We start from the raw sequence: 19928 nt of genomic DNA on the forward strand, positions 1-19928 counted from the left end.
ATTTCTGAGATTTTAGCATTGCTTCCAACTGAATTTTGCTATATTAGTGGAAGGATTTACAATTACATATCATTGATGTACCTGGAATATTATAATATTAACTAATATAACAATTTATAATAGCATTGTTCTAACAGCTGTTTTAAATCATTACCAAAATCACAACATCGTCTGTGCTTCTGACATGGGATGAACCATTTGGAAATATATCTTTCTTTAAACTTAATTGGACTGATGAGAAAACATCTAATCATGTAACAACCAATAACACATGGTATAACACATTTATCATCACAGCTATTGCAGCAGATAAATCAACAGAAGGAGAATCAGTGGTTACCTCTAAATATACTAGTAAATATACTTCAGATTGACTTGTGCCTTTCATGTATTTATATCTTCACTATGGTAAGTTTTAAATATTAACATTTTAATTCCTAAATGTCTGTCATTTTTACTCACAGAACCTGACATCATTATGAACCTGACAGCTGATGATATTACAGCATCCTCTGTTTTACTAAACTGGACTAAACCATATGGCCAAAGCTCTCATTACCGTGTAGAATATGAAAATAAAAATGTGTTTACAGAAAACACCTCCATCAAGATAAATGATCTGATTCCTGGAGCACAGTACACATTCAGAGTGTTTGCAGTTGCAGCTGATCATGTGACCGAGGGGAGAGCCAATAAGATTTCACTTTATACCAGTAAGTCCTGATTGGATGTTTAATCTGAATGAATCTTCTGGACCTTCAGTCTTCTCACATTTACTTGCTTTTGGCAGAAACTGTACAGCAACATCTTAAGCACCTATAAATTCTACAAGTGCTTTATGAATTCCTAATTGTATCTATCTCATGTTTTACATCCATCTCTCACGAGCATTTATGATTCGTCCTTCTCTCCTCACACAGAGCCAAATGTGATCAAGAATCTCAGAGTGTCTGAAATCACAACATCATCTGTGTTTCTGACATGGGATGAACCAGCTGGAAATAGATCTTTCTTTAAACTTAATTGGACCGATCAAAAATTTGACTTGATCAGAAATGCAATAGCAACTACTAACACTTTCTATAACATTACTGGTCTGACTTCTGGAGTCAATTACACATTAATCATCACAGCTGTGGCAGCAGATAAATCAACAGAAGGAGGATCAGTGGCTACCTCAAATTATACTAGTATGCTCTCCACTTTTCCTGTTACTTTTAGTTGTCCTCTTGAAACGTTTTAATCCCCAAATATCTGTCCTTTTTACTCACAGAGCCTGACATCATTATGATCCTCACAGCTGATGATATTACAGCATCCTCTGTTTTACTAAACTGGACTAAACCATATGGCCAAAGCTCTCGTTACCATGTAGAATATGAAAATAGCAATTTGACTACTGAAAACACCTCCATCAAAATAGATCATCTGATTCCTGGAGCACAGTACACATTCAAAGTGTTTGCAGTTGCAGCTGATCATGTGACCGAGGGGAGAGCCAATCAGATGTCACTGCACACCAGTAAGACCTCTGATTGGATGTTTAATCTGAGTGAATCTTCTAAACTTTCACCCCTAACAGATTCTCAAATTTATTTGTCTGCTTTTGTTTGTATCATTTTTGCATCTGTTTTAATTTCTCTTTCACCAGCATTAATATATATTTTTAATGCTCAATAACATAAGTACACTGTAAAGTAAGTACATACAAATACATATAATAAAACAAATAAAACAAAAAGAAAACAAGGATAATAAAAACTATGAGAAAAAAAAGATGACAAGCAAAGAAACACAAGAATACATACACTACCACAATTAATACAATAACATACAAACATTAATATACTGTCACGCCCCCGGGCTGATCTGTCTGTTTTTTCCCCATAGTGTGTGTTGTTTACACTTACCATGTGCTTCTGTGTCACCGTGGTGCCCGTCTCCGCCCTCTTGTTTCATTATTATCTTGTTATTGGTCACCATCACCTGCTCTGCATTATGATAATCACTCCTTCTCTATTTAGTCTCCTCATGTGTGCTGTCTATTATCAGATCGTTGAGTTGTTCTCGTCCATGTCTCAACTTTATACACATCGTTTTTTTAGCCTGCCCATTTTGTTTTCATCCTCTAGTTTAGTTTTTTCCCACTTCCTCCTGCTTTCAGGCAGCGCTACTCTCCAGCCTTCCGTGTTAGAGCTCACCGATCGCTGTCCCTCCTCTTCTTCGCCGCGCCGCAGCGCGCCACCAGTTCCCCGCCTCCCTGTCAGTTTATCCGGGCATTGCATCAGAGGATTTCCAAGTGGAATTCGTCCAGGAGGCTCTTTTGGATCTGCTCCAGACTGCCCTGTTCCTGGATAGTTTTTGTTTGTTAATTCTTATTTTTATTTTTTCTGTCCTTTTGAAATTTAGCCCATCTAATAAACTGACAGAACGATCTGACCATGGACTCAGCAGGTGCAGATCCCCTCAGATCAGCCGTCACCCAGCAGGGCATTCTCTTGGGCCAACATGCCTCCCAGCTAACATCCACGTCCCGGGAGGTTGAGTTCCTTAATGCCAAGTTATCGGAGCTGACTTCCCAGCTCCAGGAACTTCGGAGACAGACATCTGCAAGATCGGAGGACCCCACTAGCCTTTCCTCTACCCGTCATGATCCTGAGCCTCATGCCAACAACCCACCTCCCTATGATGGGAACCCTAACTCCTGCAGAGCCTTCCTGTCTCAGTGCTCCCTAGTCTTTGGCCTCCAGCCCCGCCGGTATGCCCAGGAAGAGACTAAGGTGGCTTATGTTCTAACCCTCCTCACAGGCAGGGCCCGTGACTGGAGAACTTCAGTGTGGGAGGCCCGGGCTCCCTTTTGTGCCTCTTTTGAGGCTTTTCGACAGGAGATGGTCAAATTATTCAACCGTTCTGCTCGGGGTGATGAGGCAGCAGCCCAGCTGGCACGGCTACGGCAAGGAGGCCGTTCAGTGACTGAGTTTGCCATTGAATTCAAGACCTTAGCGGCGGCCTGTGACTGGAATGAGGGGGTTTGCAGAGCCGTGTTCCGTGCTGGAATAGACGAGGAGATCCAAGACAAGATCGCCACCCAAGAGCTTCCACGCAGTTTCGATGATCTGGTCGACCTGGCCCTCCGTGTTGAGAGCCGCCTTCGCCTTCGTCACCAACAGTTGACTGCTCGCACTTCTTGGAGGGTGGGTGAAATGACCAGCGAATCCACCCCGGTCCTGCCTCTGCCATCTCCTGCTGACCCTGAACCCATGCAGGTGGGACGTCTGCGTCTTACTCCTCAGCAGAAGCAAGAGAGACTCACCCGGGGCTTATGTCTCTACTGTGGGAGAGCCAGACACTTCGTCGGAAAATGCCCGCTAAAAGCCAAGGCCCATCAGTAGACAGGGGGATTCTGGTGGGCACATCTCCGCTTAATTTCCCCCACTACTCCCGCACACTACTTCCCGTGGGTGTCCAGTTCGGAGGTTCTAGTCACTCCTGTTCGGCACTGGTGGATTCTGGGGCTGGTGGCAGTTTCCTGGACACGGCACTGGCCAAGCAGTGGGGAATTCCCGCCATTCCCCTCTCTACTCCTATCTCTGTTCGGTCTCTGGATGATTCCCCTATCACTACCATCACTCACCTCACCCTTCCTGTAATTCTTATCGTTTCTGGCAATCACCATGAAATAACCGAGCTGTACCTTCTTGATTTCCCGAGTGCCCCCGTGGTTCTGGGACACCCGTGGTTGGTGCAGCACGGCCCTCATGTGGATTGGGCCAGAAACTCAGTCTTGTCTTGGAAACAGTCTTGTCTTGAGTCTTGTTTGGGTTCTGCCTCTTTTCCTGGTGTTGTGTTTCCTGTTGTGCAGGTGGATGATGTTGATCTGTCCGGGGTGCCGGAGGAGTACTGCGATCTGCGGCAGGTCTTCAGCAAGTCCCGGGCTGTGTCCCTGCCTCCTCACCGGCCTTATGATTGTGCCATCAACCTCCTCCCAGGCACTTCTCCGCCCAGGGGTCGGTTATATTCCCTGTCTGGTCCAGAAAGAGAGGCTATGGACAAATATATTAGTGAGTCCCTTGATGCCGGTCTCATCCGTCCCTCCTCGTCTCCTGCTGGCGCAGGGTTTTTCTTTGTTAAGAAGAAGGACGGCTCCTTGCGCCCTTGTATTGATTACAGAGGATTGAATGACATTACCATTAAGAATAGGTACCCCCTGCCTTTAATGTCATCTGCCTTTGAACTTTTGCAGGGAGCCAAGGTCTTCAGTAAGTTGGACCTCCGTAATGCTTATCACCTGGTTTGGATTCGAGAGGGGGATGAGTGGAAGACAGCATTCATCACTCCTTCGGGACATTATGAGTACCGGGTGCTACCCTTTGGCCTGACAAATGCCCCAGCTGTCTTCCAGGCTGTGGTTAATGACGTGTTGTGAGACATGGTTAACAAGTTTTTCTTTGTGTACCTAGATGACATTCTTATTTTTTCTCCTTCACTTCAGGTACACACCCAACACGTGCGCCAGGTGCTACAACGGCTGCTGGAGAACCAGCTTTATGTTAAAGCGGAGAAGTGCGTTTTCCACTCCAAGTCAGTTCCCTTCCTGGGCTATATCATTTCGGCGGAGGGAATCAAAGCTGATCCCACTAAGTTAAAGGCCGTAGCCGAGTGGCCACCTCCAGACTCACGAAAGGCACTGCAGCGGTTTCTGGGATTTGCCAACTTCTACAGGTGCTTCATCAGAAACTTTAGTCAGGTTGCTGCACCCTTGACAGCTCTTACCTCCACTAAGGTACCGTTTAGGTGGAATTTGAAGGCTCAGGAGGCCTTTAATGACCTAAAGTCCCGATTAATTTCTGCTTCTGTTCTTTCATTTCCAGACCCTGAACGTCAGTTTATTGTGGAGGTGGATGCTTCTGAGATTGGAGTAGGTAAGGTCCTTTCTCAGAGATCCCCCAGAGATGGGAAGGTACATCCCTGTGCCTACTACTCTCACCGCCTGAGCCCAGCAGAACGGAATTATGACGTAGGGAACCGGGAACTGTTGGCGGTCAGACTGGCCTTGGGTGAGTGGCGTCACTGGTTGGAGGGGTCAGCACAGCCCTTCTTGGTTTTGACGGACCATAAGAACTTGGAATACGTCCGTTCGGCCAAGAGGGTGAGTTCACGCCAGGCCTGATGGGCACTCTTCTTTGGCTGGTTCAACTTCTCTCTCTCGAATCGCCCAGGCTCCAAAAATATAAAACCTGATGCCCTCTCCCGTCTTTACAGGGATACAAAAAGAACCAGTGTATCTACTGAAACAATTATCCCTAAAGAAATTGTGGTAGGGTCCCTCTCCTGGGACGTGGAGAGGAGAGTGCTGGAAGCCACACGAGAGAGAGAGGTGCCAAGGGAGTGCCCAGAGGGTAGACTTTTTGTGCCGGCTGGGCTGCGCCCTGAAGTCCTCCAGTGGGGGCATTCATCCAAGTTAGTCTGTCCTCCTGGGGTTCGGAGATCTCTGGCTGCCATCCGCCAGCGATTTTGGTGACCATCCATGGCCCAGGACGTCAGGCAGTTTGTGTTTGCCTGCCCAATTTGCGCCCAGAACAAGAGTTCTAATCAGCCTCCTATTGGTCTGCTACACCCCTTACCCATCCCCTCCCGCCCCTGGTCACACATAGCCCTTGACTTTGTCACTGGTCTTCCACCATCGAGGGGTAACACCGTAATATTGATGGTGGTTGATCGCTTCTCTAAAGCAGCCCATTTCATCCCCCTTCCCAAACTGCCTTCAGCTAAGGAGACCGCTCAAGTGGTGGTTGACCACATCTTCCGGATTCATGGCCTTCCGGTGGACATGGTCTCTGATAGGGGGCCACAGTTTGTCTCCCGGTTCTGAAAGGAGTTCTTTCGACAGATCGGGGCCTCTACGAGTCTGTCGTCAGGTTTTCCCCCCTTAGACCAATGGGCAGTCCGAGCGGGCAAACCAGGTTCTGGAACAAGCTCTCCGCTGCCTGACGTCCCATAATCCGAGTTCTTGGAGCCAACAGTTGTCCTGGATTGAATATGCCCATAACTCCTTGCCAGTGGTGGCCACAGGTATGTCTCCATTCCAGTGCTCCATTGGTTTTCAACCTCCTATGTTCCCCTCACAGGAGCCCGATGCTGCTGTTCCGTCTGCCTTAGCCTTAGTCCGCAGGTGTCGCCGCACCTGGAGGAGGGCTGAGGAAACCTTGGCTCGGGTTTCCAGACGAACCAAAGCAGCGGCTGACCGTCACCGGATTCCTGCTCCCCGCTACGTATGTGGTCAGAGAGTATGGTCTACCAAGGACCTTCCTCTCTGGGTGGCTTCTCGCAAGTTAGCCCCCAGGTTCATGGGGCCATATCAGATCACCAAGGTATTGCGTCCGGTGGCGGTAAAGCTCAAGTTACCTCCCATACTTGTTCGGGTACACCCAGTCTTTCATGTTTCTCGTGTCAAGCCTGTGTTTCATTCTCGCCTTAACCCATCTGCTACTAACCCTCCCCCTCCCCGTCTAGTGGATGGTTCCCCAGCCTTCACTGTCAGGAGGTTGCTGGATGTCAGACGTCGAGGTCGGGGATTTCAGTATCTGGTGGACTGGGAGGGATATGGTCCGGATGAGAGGAGTTGGGTCCCGGCTCGGGATATTCTGGATCGGTCGCTGATCGAGGACTTCAACCGGCAGCGGACCAGGGGCCAGGGGGCGCTCCTGGGGAGGGGGGTAATGTCACGCCCCCGGGCTGATCTGTCTGTTTTTTCCCCATAGTGTGTGTTGTTTACACTTACCATGTGCTTCTGTGTCACCGTGGTGCCCGTCTCCGCCCTCTTGTTTCATTATTATCTTGTTATTGGTCACCATCACCTGCTCTGCATTATGATAATCACTCCTTCTCTATTTAGTCTCCTCATGTGTGCTGTCTGTTGTCAGATCGTCGAGTTGTTCCATGTCTCAACTTTATCCACATCTCTTGTTTAGCCTGCACAGAGATCCTGCCCGTTTTGTTTTCATCCTCTAGTTTTGTTTCTTCCCACTTCCTCCTGCTTTCAGGCAGCGCTATTCTCCAGCCTTCCGTGTTAGAGCTCACCGATCGCTGTCACTCCTCTTCTTCGCCGCACCGAAGCCCGCCACCAGTTCCCCGCCTCAACAGCGCCCCCGCCTCCCTGTCAGTTTATCCGGGCATTGCATCAGAGGATTTCCAAGTGGAATTCATCCAGGAGGCTCTTTTGGATCGGCTCCAGACTGCCCTGTTCCCGGATAGTTTTTGTTTGTTAATTCTTATTTTTATTTTTTCTGTCCTTTTGAAATTAAGCCCATCTAATAAACTGACCTTTTGAACACCTGCAACTGAGTCCCAGTCTCGCCCTTGACATATACTGTACAGGGAAAGCTTTTAAATGCATGTATTTTCTTTAACTATTTCTTCATAATATTTTATAAATCTTAGGGATTTTTTGTTGTTGTTTATACAACATAATATAAGAGATTTTGATTGATTCACCTAAGTGATATTAATTCAGCTTTAAAATGCAGATAGGATGGGATATTATTTGCAAACTTTTATTTATAAATACATTTGTATCTTTGTTTGGTTATTGTTGTTCCTGAACAAGTTACTGCCATAAGTCTGCTATAGTTCCAAGAACTATACTTTGAAAGCCTTTTTGGATTGTTTTCCTGTGATTAGTTTTGCTGTCTTTTCCCTGAGTTTTGCACTTTTTGATCCTTTTTGGATTGAAAACTTTTCTGTTTTGTAACTTTACTTTAAGCAAAGGATTTTTTGGGTCTCTTTTTGCCGTTTTTGTTAAAGAGCCACACAGATGGGAAATCAAAAATTACCTGTATTACAGTGTATGATGTAGCTGTCCATCTGTGTAAACAATGTGCAAATAATTAAACCAAAAAGTACACCATTTATAAAGTTATTGGCTTCTAAAGTAAGGAGTCGACTCTGAATTGCTGAAACGAGTCGTTATAGATTTCAAATCTTTTGCCCATCTCTATGTACGTCACTAGGAACACTTTGCATAATAATCTCCGCCTACCGTGTTGGGAGAAACAGAACTCTGACCTGCCCCACCCCCACACACATACGCTCTGTTTGGAGTGAGAGCATCATGTCGAGGAGACCGTTTGTTTTATTTTCACTGCCAAAGAATGAAGATCAGAAGAACCAATGGCTAAAATTCATTTTCACCACAATACCAGAGCACTACAACAAATCCCTTTTGTTGTGTTCACAACATTTCACTGATGACTGCTTTTCTAATCTCGGTGAGTACAGCGGGATTTTCAAAGCGTTTGGCCATAAAAGATGGTTCATTACCAACTTTATTTAGAACAACGAGCATCTCCGAATCACAACACGAAGTATGATTATGAAGTTATGTGTCTGTTTTCTCCCGAGCGTCTTATCAGTGTGTGTGCTGTCTGCAGCCTTTGTTTGTGCTGATCGTCATGTACAAACACGTCATTAATTCATGTAACTCCATGAATACTCAACGAAGAGACATGTGAGAGCTATTTATTGAAAGCTTGACATGTCTACTTTAAAACTAAACAAGTGCTGCTAACAGATATTCTGTGATAAAGTAATCCATATGAAAACAACGCGATGTCTGTTTTTCATGTCTCCCTTCGTTATATCCAATGTGACCACGCCCCCGTACTGAATGCGCTATTCAGATTCAAACTGAAGTGCACGGCTTGAATACACCCACACAGAAGAAAAAGCAGCGAGACTGTTCAAGTTTTTTATTTTACTGTTTGCTTCACAATGAGAGGAATAAGACATAATTCACTCCAAACAGATGCTAATGCATAGTTTACCGTGGAGGTGTGTGTGGAACAACCAATCCAAACTGGTTATGTAAGTTGACCAATCAGAACACAGTATGCTACCGAAAGGTGGGGTTTAAGGAAACTAAATCTTTTGAACAGCTTCACGTGAACCGTTTGGGGATCTCTGAAGTTGACAATTTTAAAATGATATTTTGACAAAATGACAATGTTTTTTAACCTTGGATGGATTTAAACCTAATGTACAGGACTTACAAACAGTGATAGGAAGCTTAGAATTTTCATCTTACTGGCTCTTTAAATGAACTCTTCTGAGTTGAGTTAAGAATGTGTCTGACTATTGGGTTCAACTACCCTCTGTGGCTCAGTGGTAGATATTAGGACTCTTTGAGGACTCTCTCTCTGACTGAACCTTGCCTACCTCCACCACAACATTTCTCAGGTGATCCCAGTGCATGTGATAGGTTCCTGACTCAATGTTCTCCACATTTGAATTACAACCATCTTCCTTCACCTCAGATTGGGCCAAGATCGCATACGTTATCACCCTCTTTTCTGTCAAGGCTCTTTCTTGGGCAACCGTGGTCTGGAAGGCACAGGTGCCCTTCTGTACAAGTTATGCTGCATTTGAAAAGGAGTTCAAGCAAGTATTTGATCATCCCTTCAATGGCCAACAAGCCTCTAAGAGACTTCTCACTCTCCGTCAAGGTAATGGCAGTGCTGCTAAATATGGCATTCAGTTTCGGATCTTTTTGGAGAGCCAGACCCCCTGTCCTGGTTGGTAGGGAGGGTGTGGTCAATGTCACTTGTTGGCCTGGAGTTCCTGTACTCGTACAGCTCGTTGCGTTTACGTTCAGGCATTTACATAAGAAGTGACATCCTTGGACATTGAAGGCCACCAGAACGAGTTGAGTGGCAGGTGCAGAGTGGGGGAGATTCCAGGGTGCCAAGAGCTGACAAAGGTGTCGACCCATTGAATTACCCTGTGATGTAGACTTTGTGGGATGTAATGTGTGTTAGGTGGGCAGTTGGCAGGAGCTGCCCTTACGAAAAATAACCATGGTTTTATTATAGTAAAACTGTAGTAACCCATGGTTTTTTGGCGTATTGACTGCCATTTGTAAAACCACAGATTTACTACAAATACCATGGTTAAACTATGGTTAATATAGCAAAACCATGGTTAATTTGTGGTTACCATGGTTTAACTACAGTAACTATGGTTTTTTGGTTTTATTTGTAGTAAAACCATGGTTAATTTTCGTAAGGGTGGCTCTAGGAGCTGTTCTCACTGTATCTCCATGATATCCCATGTAATTGGCGCAATGATTACAGATGGGGGAAGAATGCATTCTGGGGTATGGTTGTCGATGGGAAGATCATACTGCCTGGAACAAGCATCTGCCTTACTGTTTTGCTGCCTGGACGATAGGTCATTGTGAACTGGAATCAGGTGAAGAAGAGAGACCAGCGTGCTTGGCAAGGGTTGAGTCTTTTGGCACCTTTGATATGTTCTAGGTTCTTGTGGACTGCTCCCTCGAGCCAGTGTCTCCACTGTTCAATAGTGGCTTTCATGGACAGTAGTTCTTTATTTCCAGCATTGTAGTTTCTATCAGCTGCTGTTAGTTTTCTTCAGAAGAATACACAGCGATACAGTTTACCAGGTTAGTCATGGCGTCGTGTGAGTACGGCTCTGATTCCTGAGTCAGAAGCGTCCACCTGCATGACGAATGGGAGATTGGGGATGGGATGTTTAAGGATGGGGACTGTGGTAAATCTAGCTTTCAGAGTCTTGAATGCTTGAGTGGCCATACTGTAGTTTCTAATGAAACACCTGTAGAAATTAGCGAACCCCAAAAACCTTTGAAGCCCCTTGACAGTGGATACTTGTGGCAATTCAGTGACTGCCTTGACCTTGGCTTCATCCATCTTGACACCCTGGTGACTAATGTGATAACCAAGACACGCTGTCTGTCTGACGTGAAACTCACATTTCTCTGCCTTTACATACAATTGATTATTCAGGAGTCAAGTGAGGGTGGTTTTGACATGGTTAATGTTTTATGTTTTTGAATTGGAGTATATGAGAATGTCATCAATGTAGGCTATTACATACTGATTCAACAAGTCCCGGAAAATCTCATTGATGAAGCACTGGAAGACAGCTGGAGCATTGGCAATTCCATACGGCATGACCTTATACTCATAGTGCCCCCTAGTGGTGAGGAAGGCAGTTTTCCATTCGTCGCCATCCTTAATTCAGATCAGGTTATGCTCTCCGTAGATCAAGTTTGGTGTATATGGTAGCCTCACAGAGCTGTTCTGGGCTGAAGGAACCAGTGGCAGGGGGGATTGGAATTTTACAGTGACGTTATTCAGTTCTCTATAATCACTAAAGGTCCTCAGTCCTCCATCCTTTTTCTCCACAAAGAAGAACCCTGCTGCAGCTGGCGATATATCAAATAAATCCTGAACCTAGGGCCTCTTCAATATATTCCTCCATAGCTTGAGTCTTAGTTCAAGATAAAGGTTAAACCCTACTCTTGGGTGGCATGGCATTGGGGAGTAACTCAATAGCACAGCCCCAGGGGCGATGAGGTTGTAATTGTGTAACCTTAGTTTTACTAAAGATTTCTGTCATCATAACATGGGGGAATATTGACTGTGGGAATTTCAATGCTGACCATGTAACATGGTTAGGGAACTGGGGAGAAACAGTGACTCTTACAGAAGGCTGACCACTTGGTCAACTCACCCTAAAGCCAGGAAATGACGGGGTCGTGAGCAGACAGCCATGGAAATCCTAGAATGACTTTATGCATGGGAGAGTCGATGACGTAGAGTGATATGGATTCCTGGTGAAATAAACCAACTTGAAGGGTTAATGTCTTGGTTTGTTGAATTATACCATTTCCAATTATAGTGTCATTGATTTCTTTAATCTTGATGGGAGGGTTACATGGCTGAGTTAGGTATATCGTATCTCTTGATGATATCCTTATAAATGTGGTTTAACATGGCTCCAGAATCAATCATTGCTGTTAATGAAATTGATGTATCTTCAGTTTTCAAGATAAGGGGAAGTTTGAAAGACTGATTGCTAGGTAGCGAGAAATGTTCCATATTTACCAGCATGGTGTATTTTGAGCCTTGTGTGGGCATCCCTGACAGCGATGGCTGCAGTAGAATTCACCGCAGTAGAAACAGAGAGTTTGGCAAAAACCCACTTGCATTGGTTCCTCAACAAACTTGGTGGTAGGTGTGGTAGTAAATTGGATAATACTTGAAGTAACAGGTGGAATTTCTTAAATTTTTGCTTTTGTGGGGCTTGTCTCATCAGATTATACAAAGTCAGTAAATTATAAACTTTCTCCTTTATATACCAATTATGCCTGTAGGTCAACGTTGAGGCTTCTCTGAAAAACAGCTTTAAAAAAGATATCATGCAATCCACTCTGAGCAGCAAGTGTATGAAACAAGATGGCGTAGACAGCGGCTGTTCTATTGCCTTGGAACATTTTGAATAGATATATCCTTGCTCCCTGCGGGATATTCAAACACCTCTTGCCGCTGTTGAATAAAGCAGCCCAGTCGATCACCTTTTCAGATAACAATGACATAATGATGGCACATTTCTTGTCGTCTGAATTAAACTTATCAAAGTTAATCTTCACATGTCTAACAAAGCCTCTACATCAATCAGCAGAACCATCAAACTTATTGGGTAATTTGAAACTCACTGCCCTAGGCATTGTTGACGGGAGAGATTGGATGTAGTTCGTCAAGTTTTCCCAATTGATCTTGGTACCCCTTAAATATTTCACTTTGATAAGCGAATGCTGCTTGCATGTTTGTAACTTCCACTGGATCCAGGTTAGGCAAAGTATTCTGTAACAAGGAGGCTGAGGCAGTATTAGAATCCACTTGCAGAAGTTTATTAGGGAAAGATCTTAGAGACAGAGTCGTGAAACCAGGCAGAGAGTCAGTACCGTAATGGCAGTACAATCTTTCAACATATACAAGGGGAATCTAACAGGCAGAGACGAGTAGGCAGACAAATGGGTCAAACACAATCTTAGAATCCGAAACGCGGAGACGGGCAAAATCAAACAAAAAGGCAGAAAAAAATCAATGGAAAAACGCTTAGTAAGGCAGGTAAACTGGCAATACTTCGGAATGTGTGAACACACTGACTCGTGTTAAATAGTCCCAAAAAGAAAATGTTTGTTTAAGCAGAGGAAGCAGTGAACAGTCAGTACTCAGGTGAGGGCTCCCTCTGCTGGCATGGCGTTCCAACAAAAAGCACATGAACTGTCAATGTCCAGATATTTAGCAATGTTAAAGTTTACAGGATATATTTTATGTACAATTTTGAAAGTATTTCTTTAGCTTTATTGGAAATACAGTATTTTCCAGGAAAAAGCCAGGCCCTTTTCCAATCTCTTTCTTTTACTAAAGATCTCTTATAGAACTTTCCTCTTGGATACATTTTTTTTTTCTTGAAATTGAAAGATTTGGAGTACATGTCTATTGGTAAATTGTTTTGGTAAAATCTTTTACATTTTTAACACACTCTGTTAGCTTAGATCATTTAGAAGTTGAATCTGGTCTCGTTGAGATCTATAGCTGAATATCATCAGCATAACAGTGGAAGCTACTTCCGTATTTTCTAATAATATTACCAAGGGGCAACATGTATATTGAAAATAGAAGGGGACCTAGGATGGATCCTTGTGGCACTCCATATTTTACTGATGATAAATGAGATGACTCCCCATTTAAGTAAACAAAATGGTAGCGATCGGACAGTTAGGATCTAAACCATCTTAGAGCCTGCTCTTGAATACCTGTATAGTTTTGTAATTGATCTATGAGTATGTCATGATCTATGGTGTCGAATGCAACACTAAGATCAAGTAAAACTAGAAATGAGATGCAGCCTTGATCTGACGCAAGAAGCAGGTCATTTGTAATTTTAACAAGTGCAACTTCTGTGCTATGGTGTGGCCTGAAACCTGACTGAAGTTCTTTACACAGATCATTTTTGTGCAGGAAGGTGCTCAATTGAGCAGTAAAATTCATACTTACCCACTAGAAAGGCCCTCTTTTTCTCATGTAATAATACTTTTAACTCAGATGTAACCCAAGGCTTATTGTTTGAATAACATTTGATCTTTTAAGTAGGTACTGTATTTTCAACACAGAAGTTAATACAATCTGTAATACATTCAGTTAGACTATCAATGTCCTCGTGTGATTTGCACAGAACCTCCCAATTTGTTGTTTCAAAACAGTCCATTAATGCTTCATAGGATGAATCAGACAATTTCTTCCTCACAACCAGCACATAAACAGACCTTATGTAAACAAGGTTATGATCCGATCGTCCGAATGGAGGAAGCGGTGAGGACTTATAGCAGGGATCCTCAAATCTAGACCTCGAGATCCACTTTCCTGCAGAGTTTAGCGCTAACCCTAATCAAACACACCTGAGCATGCTAATCAGTGTCAATCAATGTCTTTGGGATCATTCGAAAATTGCAGACACTGCTAAACTCTGCAGTGGTGGTAAGTAACGAAGTAAAAATACTTTTTTCGGGGATCTGTACTTTACTTGAGTATGTTTTATTTGCATCTACTTTCACTTTTAATCCACTACTTTATTAAAGACAAAGTTTACTTTTTACTCCGATACATTTCCCCATGCCCACTTCAAGTATTTATTACACTGATTTTACAAACCAATGAAAAATTTGGTTTTCTTTTGTAAAAAAGAACGCGTGACTTTGCGAGTTCTTTGCCAACATACGTTCATGCAGCAGTTAGTTCGAGGTGGAAGAGTTAAAAATAGGTGAGAACCGCTAAAATAGGTGATAGTGCAGCTCTTTCTGCCCGCAATGATCCTGAGATTCCCGACAGGGATCACCCATGGCCATATCTCAAGGATATGTCTGAATTCACTGAAGTCAAGGCAGATTCTTATTGGCTGAGATGTCTTCTTTGCCTGCCACGGGTGAATGAAATTTCAGTAGGGCTGTGCAAAACATCGAATGTGATTTTCATGCGTATCTCATCAGTAAAGATTCTCCTGTAATTGGTAGTATATCTCCAGTAAGTGCGTTCAGATCAGGGTTGCCAGGTTTTCACAACAAATCCAGTTGCTTCTCAAAACTAGTCCAAAACTAGCCAAAAACGCATTTCCAGGAGGTTCCCCAATAAAAATTGCTTCCCGGGGTTAAAATGTACGTTTATTGGAAGGGTTACCTTGGTAAAATTCACATTTTAGGCGCTAAATATCAAGTTATTGGGATAGGGGTTTCTTCGTCTGGGGGACATGAAAAACCACCACGGACTTGGCAACACTGGTTTAGGTGGAGCGGCAGTTACTACACAGAGCCGTAGTCCACCGACAACTAACACAAAATCGATTTTGTGTAGATTGTCAGTGAATTACGGCTTTGTGTAGTATATGCCAACCAGTGTTTCCAAGTCTGTGGTTGTTTTTCATGTCCGCAGGTCGAAGCGACAATACCAATAACGAGGTATTTAGCCCCTAGTATGCGAATGACAGAATTTTCATTTTTTGAGAGAACTAATTTTTTAAAGAGGTGGTTCTTCCTCATTGATACTATGAAACAGTCTTACCTTGTATCTTGCACATCTTCTGTTTGATGCAGCTATGATGTTATGGAACATTTCTATTGAAAGTTCAATCCCTATACTGCGATAAGGTTCTTCATTGTTTCTTTTGATTGTTAATCTAACAAATTCTTAAGTATCTAATCTCATCATTTGTTCAATTAAAACACTGCATATCACTCCCAAAACAACTGATCTGCTTATTTATTGATATTTACAGTTAATTTGAATATTTATTTTTTACTTCCGGTACTTATTAAGTATGTTTTAAATCGGATACTTTTGTACTTTTACTCAAGTGATGTTTGAATGGAGGATTTTCTCTGGACTTTTACTGGAGTCATTTTTTTATTTAGATACATCTACTTTTACTTGAATATAACTTTTGAGTACTTTTACCACCCCTGAAACTCTGCAGTGCATTGGACCTCCAGGGTAAGATTTGAGGAAGGGGGATTTATAGGCTTCTTTCACATTTGTATAAAACAAGTCCAACATTTTATTGTCTCTCGTATCACAGTCCACATACTGGGTAAACACGGGGAGAATATTTTGTAGAGATGCTTTGTTAATGTGCTGGACTGAATTGATTTTGATATATTAGAAATTGTTATTATTTTGTATTTTGTCTGTTTAGTGAGGACTTTGATTTTGAAAAGTAGTCACCTATACTCTCTTAGTTTAGGAAACAGGAAATAGGAGTAGTACTGCAGTAGTTCATCAAAATGTGGTAGCTGTTTGACTAATCCTTAAACATCCTCCTCCTTTGCATCTATTAGATGCAATGTCTGTAAGTACATAGTGTTAAATTTATTGTGTGATTCTTTAAGAAGGTTATTTTGACATTACAATGGATATTTTCTTAGCTTAATTGTCTTTACATACTCATTGTTAATTAATAATTTCATTCTTAGTAATTGTATCCTTTGTGTATTTTACAGTTTCACAGTTGATTCATAAACTTCACAAACGACTTCATAAATGACTTCAAAAACTTTATAAATGACTGTTTAACTTACTGGATAGTTAGATGCCAGAAGTCTAATAAGGCCAGTACAGTGAAAGGACGTTAATACATCAGACTGAGAAGGACATTCATGAATCATGTGGAATCAAAGTTTTAATATTCCAAAGATTCTTCTACATGAACCTGATTTTTTGCATAAGATCTAGTATCAAGTATGGCAGAATGTCAGACAGATTTAGTGGATCTTAAAGGCACAGCTGAAGATGTGTACTCTGTCAGCACACATTCCTCAAAAACAGATGTTCTTCAAGAGCATCCAGTTGTCACTCAAGTGCCAGCATAGCTGTTTTCAAGGCACAAGCAAAAGCCAGAGCAGCGTACTCTAAAAAAGAAATAGAATTGAAAGTTGAACAGGCACATCTTCAAAAGGATGCTGCTTTGGCAGAAGCCCAGGAACTGGAAGAAGAATTTCTGGAAACAGAACGTAATGCAGCCAATAGAGTTTCGGTGCCTGTTCCCATCGAGGATAGTCAAAATCGCACAGCAGATTATGTAAAATCACAATCTCAGATTAGCAGTGGTACACTGCCCTCTAGTGGAGAGGAAGAAATGCAACCAAAACTTCAATCTTCTCGATTTGTTAGTCCAATTAAAAGTGAAACTGATTTCAAGGACTTACCAATTAATTCACAAAACGTGGACTTTAGTGTAGACATGTTTTAAGATGCCACCAAAACGCAGGCTTCTCCTTGTCGCTACAAAATACAGAGTGGACCTTCTGATAAATGAGATTCCTTGTCCATTACCTATGACCTTGCAAAGTATCTAGCTCGTAAACAGCTTGTCAGCAGGGCTTACTTATTTTGATGATAAGCCCATTAATTACTGGGCATGGAAATCATCTTTCCTGGGTGCAGTTTCTTGTCTATCCATTCACAAGACTCAAGTTAGTACCTCAACTAAAGTACAGTCTGAACAGAAAAATAGATCAGTTAGTCTGAATCAGATTTGCCCAATGCATGGAAAACTTCATCCTTTAAGAAGATGCAGAAGGTTCAGAAAGAAATCTCTACAAGAAAGGATGCAGTTACTGAACGAGCAGTCTGTGTGTTACTGTTGCTGTTCTTCTACAGGCCATATCGCCAAAAACTGCACTATGGATATTCAATGCAAAGAATGCGGTAGTGACCATCACCTTTCAGCTCTTCATCCAGGTCCTGCAGCATGGAAATAGCAGGCATTTACCCCTACCTCAGAGCATGGTGGGGAGAGAGGCCAATCAGATCTGAATGCACAGAAGTCTACGGAGAAGGTCTGAGTGTGCGGTCTTGTTCAAAAATCTGTCTAGTTTCTGTTTATCCAGTTGGAAACAAAGAGAAAGCAAAGAGGATGTATGCCAGTCTAGATGAGCAAAGCAATCGGTCTTTGGTTAGAAAAGATTTCTTTGATATCTTCAACATCAAAACAAGTCCATTGCCCTAACATTAAAAACCTAATGCCCCCTTCGCTCAAAAAAATGAATTTTGGCTGGGTTGTCGTCGGAGTTGTGTGTCTCAAAGGAGCTCATAGGCCATCTTCAGTTCATACTTTCAAGACTTTTATCTTGTAAAGTGAAAATCACAGCTTTCTGAGTCCATGTTACAGTCAAATCAAGGTAAAAGAGAAGTTAGATGTTAATCCACAATGGCAACAATCTCTAGAAGACTCACTCAAAGACCCCTATTTGTTAGCGTCTGCTGGTGAAAATATCGGTTTTTCAGTTTTGTCCTATACAGTGAATGACCATAATATTGCTCCATCTGTGGAGGACACTAGGTTTCTCCAGATCATGGATAAAGAGGTCTTCCAAGACAGCTGTAATAGTTGGGTTGCTCCGTTACCTTTTCGTGAGCCCAGACAAAGTCTACCTAACAACAAAGACTATGCATTGAAACGTCTTCTTGCACTGAGACACACTCTTAACAAGCGACCACAAATGAAAGCACATTTCCTGAAATTTAAATTAAATTAAATTAAAATGTATGCATTTAGCAGACGCTTTTATCTAAAGCGACTTACAGTGCATTCAGGCTATCAATTTTTACCTATCATGTGTTCCTGGGGAATCGAACCCCCAACCTTGCGCTAGCTTGCTTGCTAACGCAACACTCTTCCAGTTGAGCTACAGGAACACACAGGAATTTATGGACAACTTGCTAAAAAGCATGAGCATGCAGAGATTGCACCGCCTCTTCAACATGGTCAGGAAGTGTGGTACTTGCCGCTGTTTGGAGTGTATCATCCTAAAATACGAGTTGTTTTCGATTCAAGTGCGCCCTGTGAGGGAGTTTCACTAAAACAGTGTGCGTCTCACAGGCCCTGATTTGCATAACAGCTTGCTAGGAGTCCTGATGAGATTCCGTAAAGAGCCTGTGACTATTACTGCTGAAATACAGCACATGTTTCATTGTTTTCTGGTAAGGGAGGATCATAAGGATTATCTTAGGTTCCTGTGGTACAGAAACAATGACCTTAACAGTGAGATTGTGGATCACCCGAATGCGTGTGCAATTTTTTGGGGAATAGCCCATCACCAGCAGTAGCTATCTATGGCCTATGGAGAACAGCCAAAGAATATGATGAGAGTTTCAGCAGTGACACCAGAAAGCTAGTGGAAGAGGAGTTTTATGTTGATGACATGCTGAAATCATGTGCTACAGAGGCAGAGGCGATCGATCTTCTCAAACATACACAAGGGATGCTTGCAGTGTCTAATCTTAGACTGCACAAGATTATCTCCAACTGTCCAAGAGTGATTGAAGCTTTTCCTTCAGAAGATCATGCTGATGGAATTAAGGATCTGTAACTTTTCTCAAATGGTCTTCCTATGCTACGTAGCCTTGGTGTGTCCTGGAATGTTGCAACAGTCACTTTTATGTTTCATGTTTCAGATGATGACAAGCCTTTCACTCGAAGAGGAGTTCTGTCTAAAGTGAATGTCTTGTATGACCCTCTTGGTTTCCTTGTACCTGTTACCATAAAAGGGAGGTTACTGTTAAAAGCTGGGATTCACCTTTGCCAGAGGACATGGAGGCTGAGTCGAGAAAATGGAAAAATTATCTTCAAGATTTAAAAGAGCTTCAAATACCATGTGTTTGCACATCCATCCCTTTATCTGATGTCCAGAGTAAAGGACTTTGTGTTTTTGTGGATGCATCAGTCAAGGCTATAGCTGCTGTAGGATACCTGAAGGTGACAGATCATAATGGTCACACAGATGTTAACTTCTTGTTTAGAAAATCCTAATTAGCACCACAGCCAGACATTACTGTCCCAAGACTGGAGTTGTGTGCTACTGTATTAGCAGTGAAGATTGCAGAGTTGATTGTGGAAGAGATGGACATGACCTTCGATCATATCTGGTCACATCAAACACGGAGGTTCAATGTCTATGTGAACAACCGAGTTCAACGAATCCTAAAATCCAGTTCACCAGCACAATGGCAATATGTTCTCACAGAACTTAACCCAGCAGATCATGGATCTAGATC

At 42.7% G+C, this 19928-nt stretch overlaps 1 protein-coding gene across 4 annotated transcripts in view; it reads left to right on the plus strand.

The window, feature by feature from the left end:
* Positions 1-19928, plus strand: part of LOC113067096 (tenascin-X) — a 96866-nt gene that overhangs the window by 38225 nt on the left and 38713 nt on the right. For 3 of the 4 annotated variants that reach the window (XM_026239352.1, XM_026239353.1, XM_026239350.1), the window contains exons 9-11: positions 465-713; positions 921-1190; positions 1274-1522. In XM_026239352.1, the coding sequence (XP_026095137.1) occupies positions 465-713; positions 921-1190; positions 1274-1522 (768 nt within the window). The remainder of the gene's footprint in view (positions 1-464; positions 714-920; positions 1191-1273; positions 1523-19928) is intronic. The other variant, XM_026239351.1, reaches the window with a different exon arrangement.

Source organism: Carassius auratus, chromosome 50 (assembly GCF_003368295.1).
Source record: "Carassius auratus strain Wakin chromosome 50, ASM336829v1, whole genome shotgun sequence".
Taxonomy (NCBI): domain Eukaryota; kingdom Metazoa; phylum Chordata; class Actinopteri; order Cypriniformes; family Cyprinidae; genus Carassius; species Carassius auratus.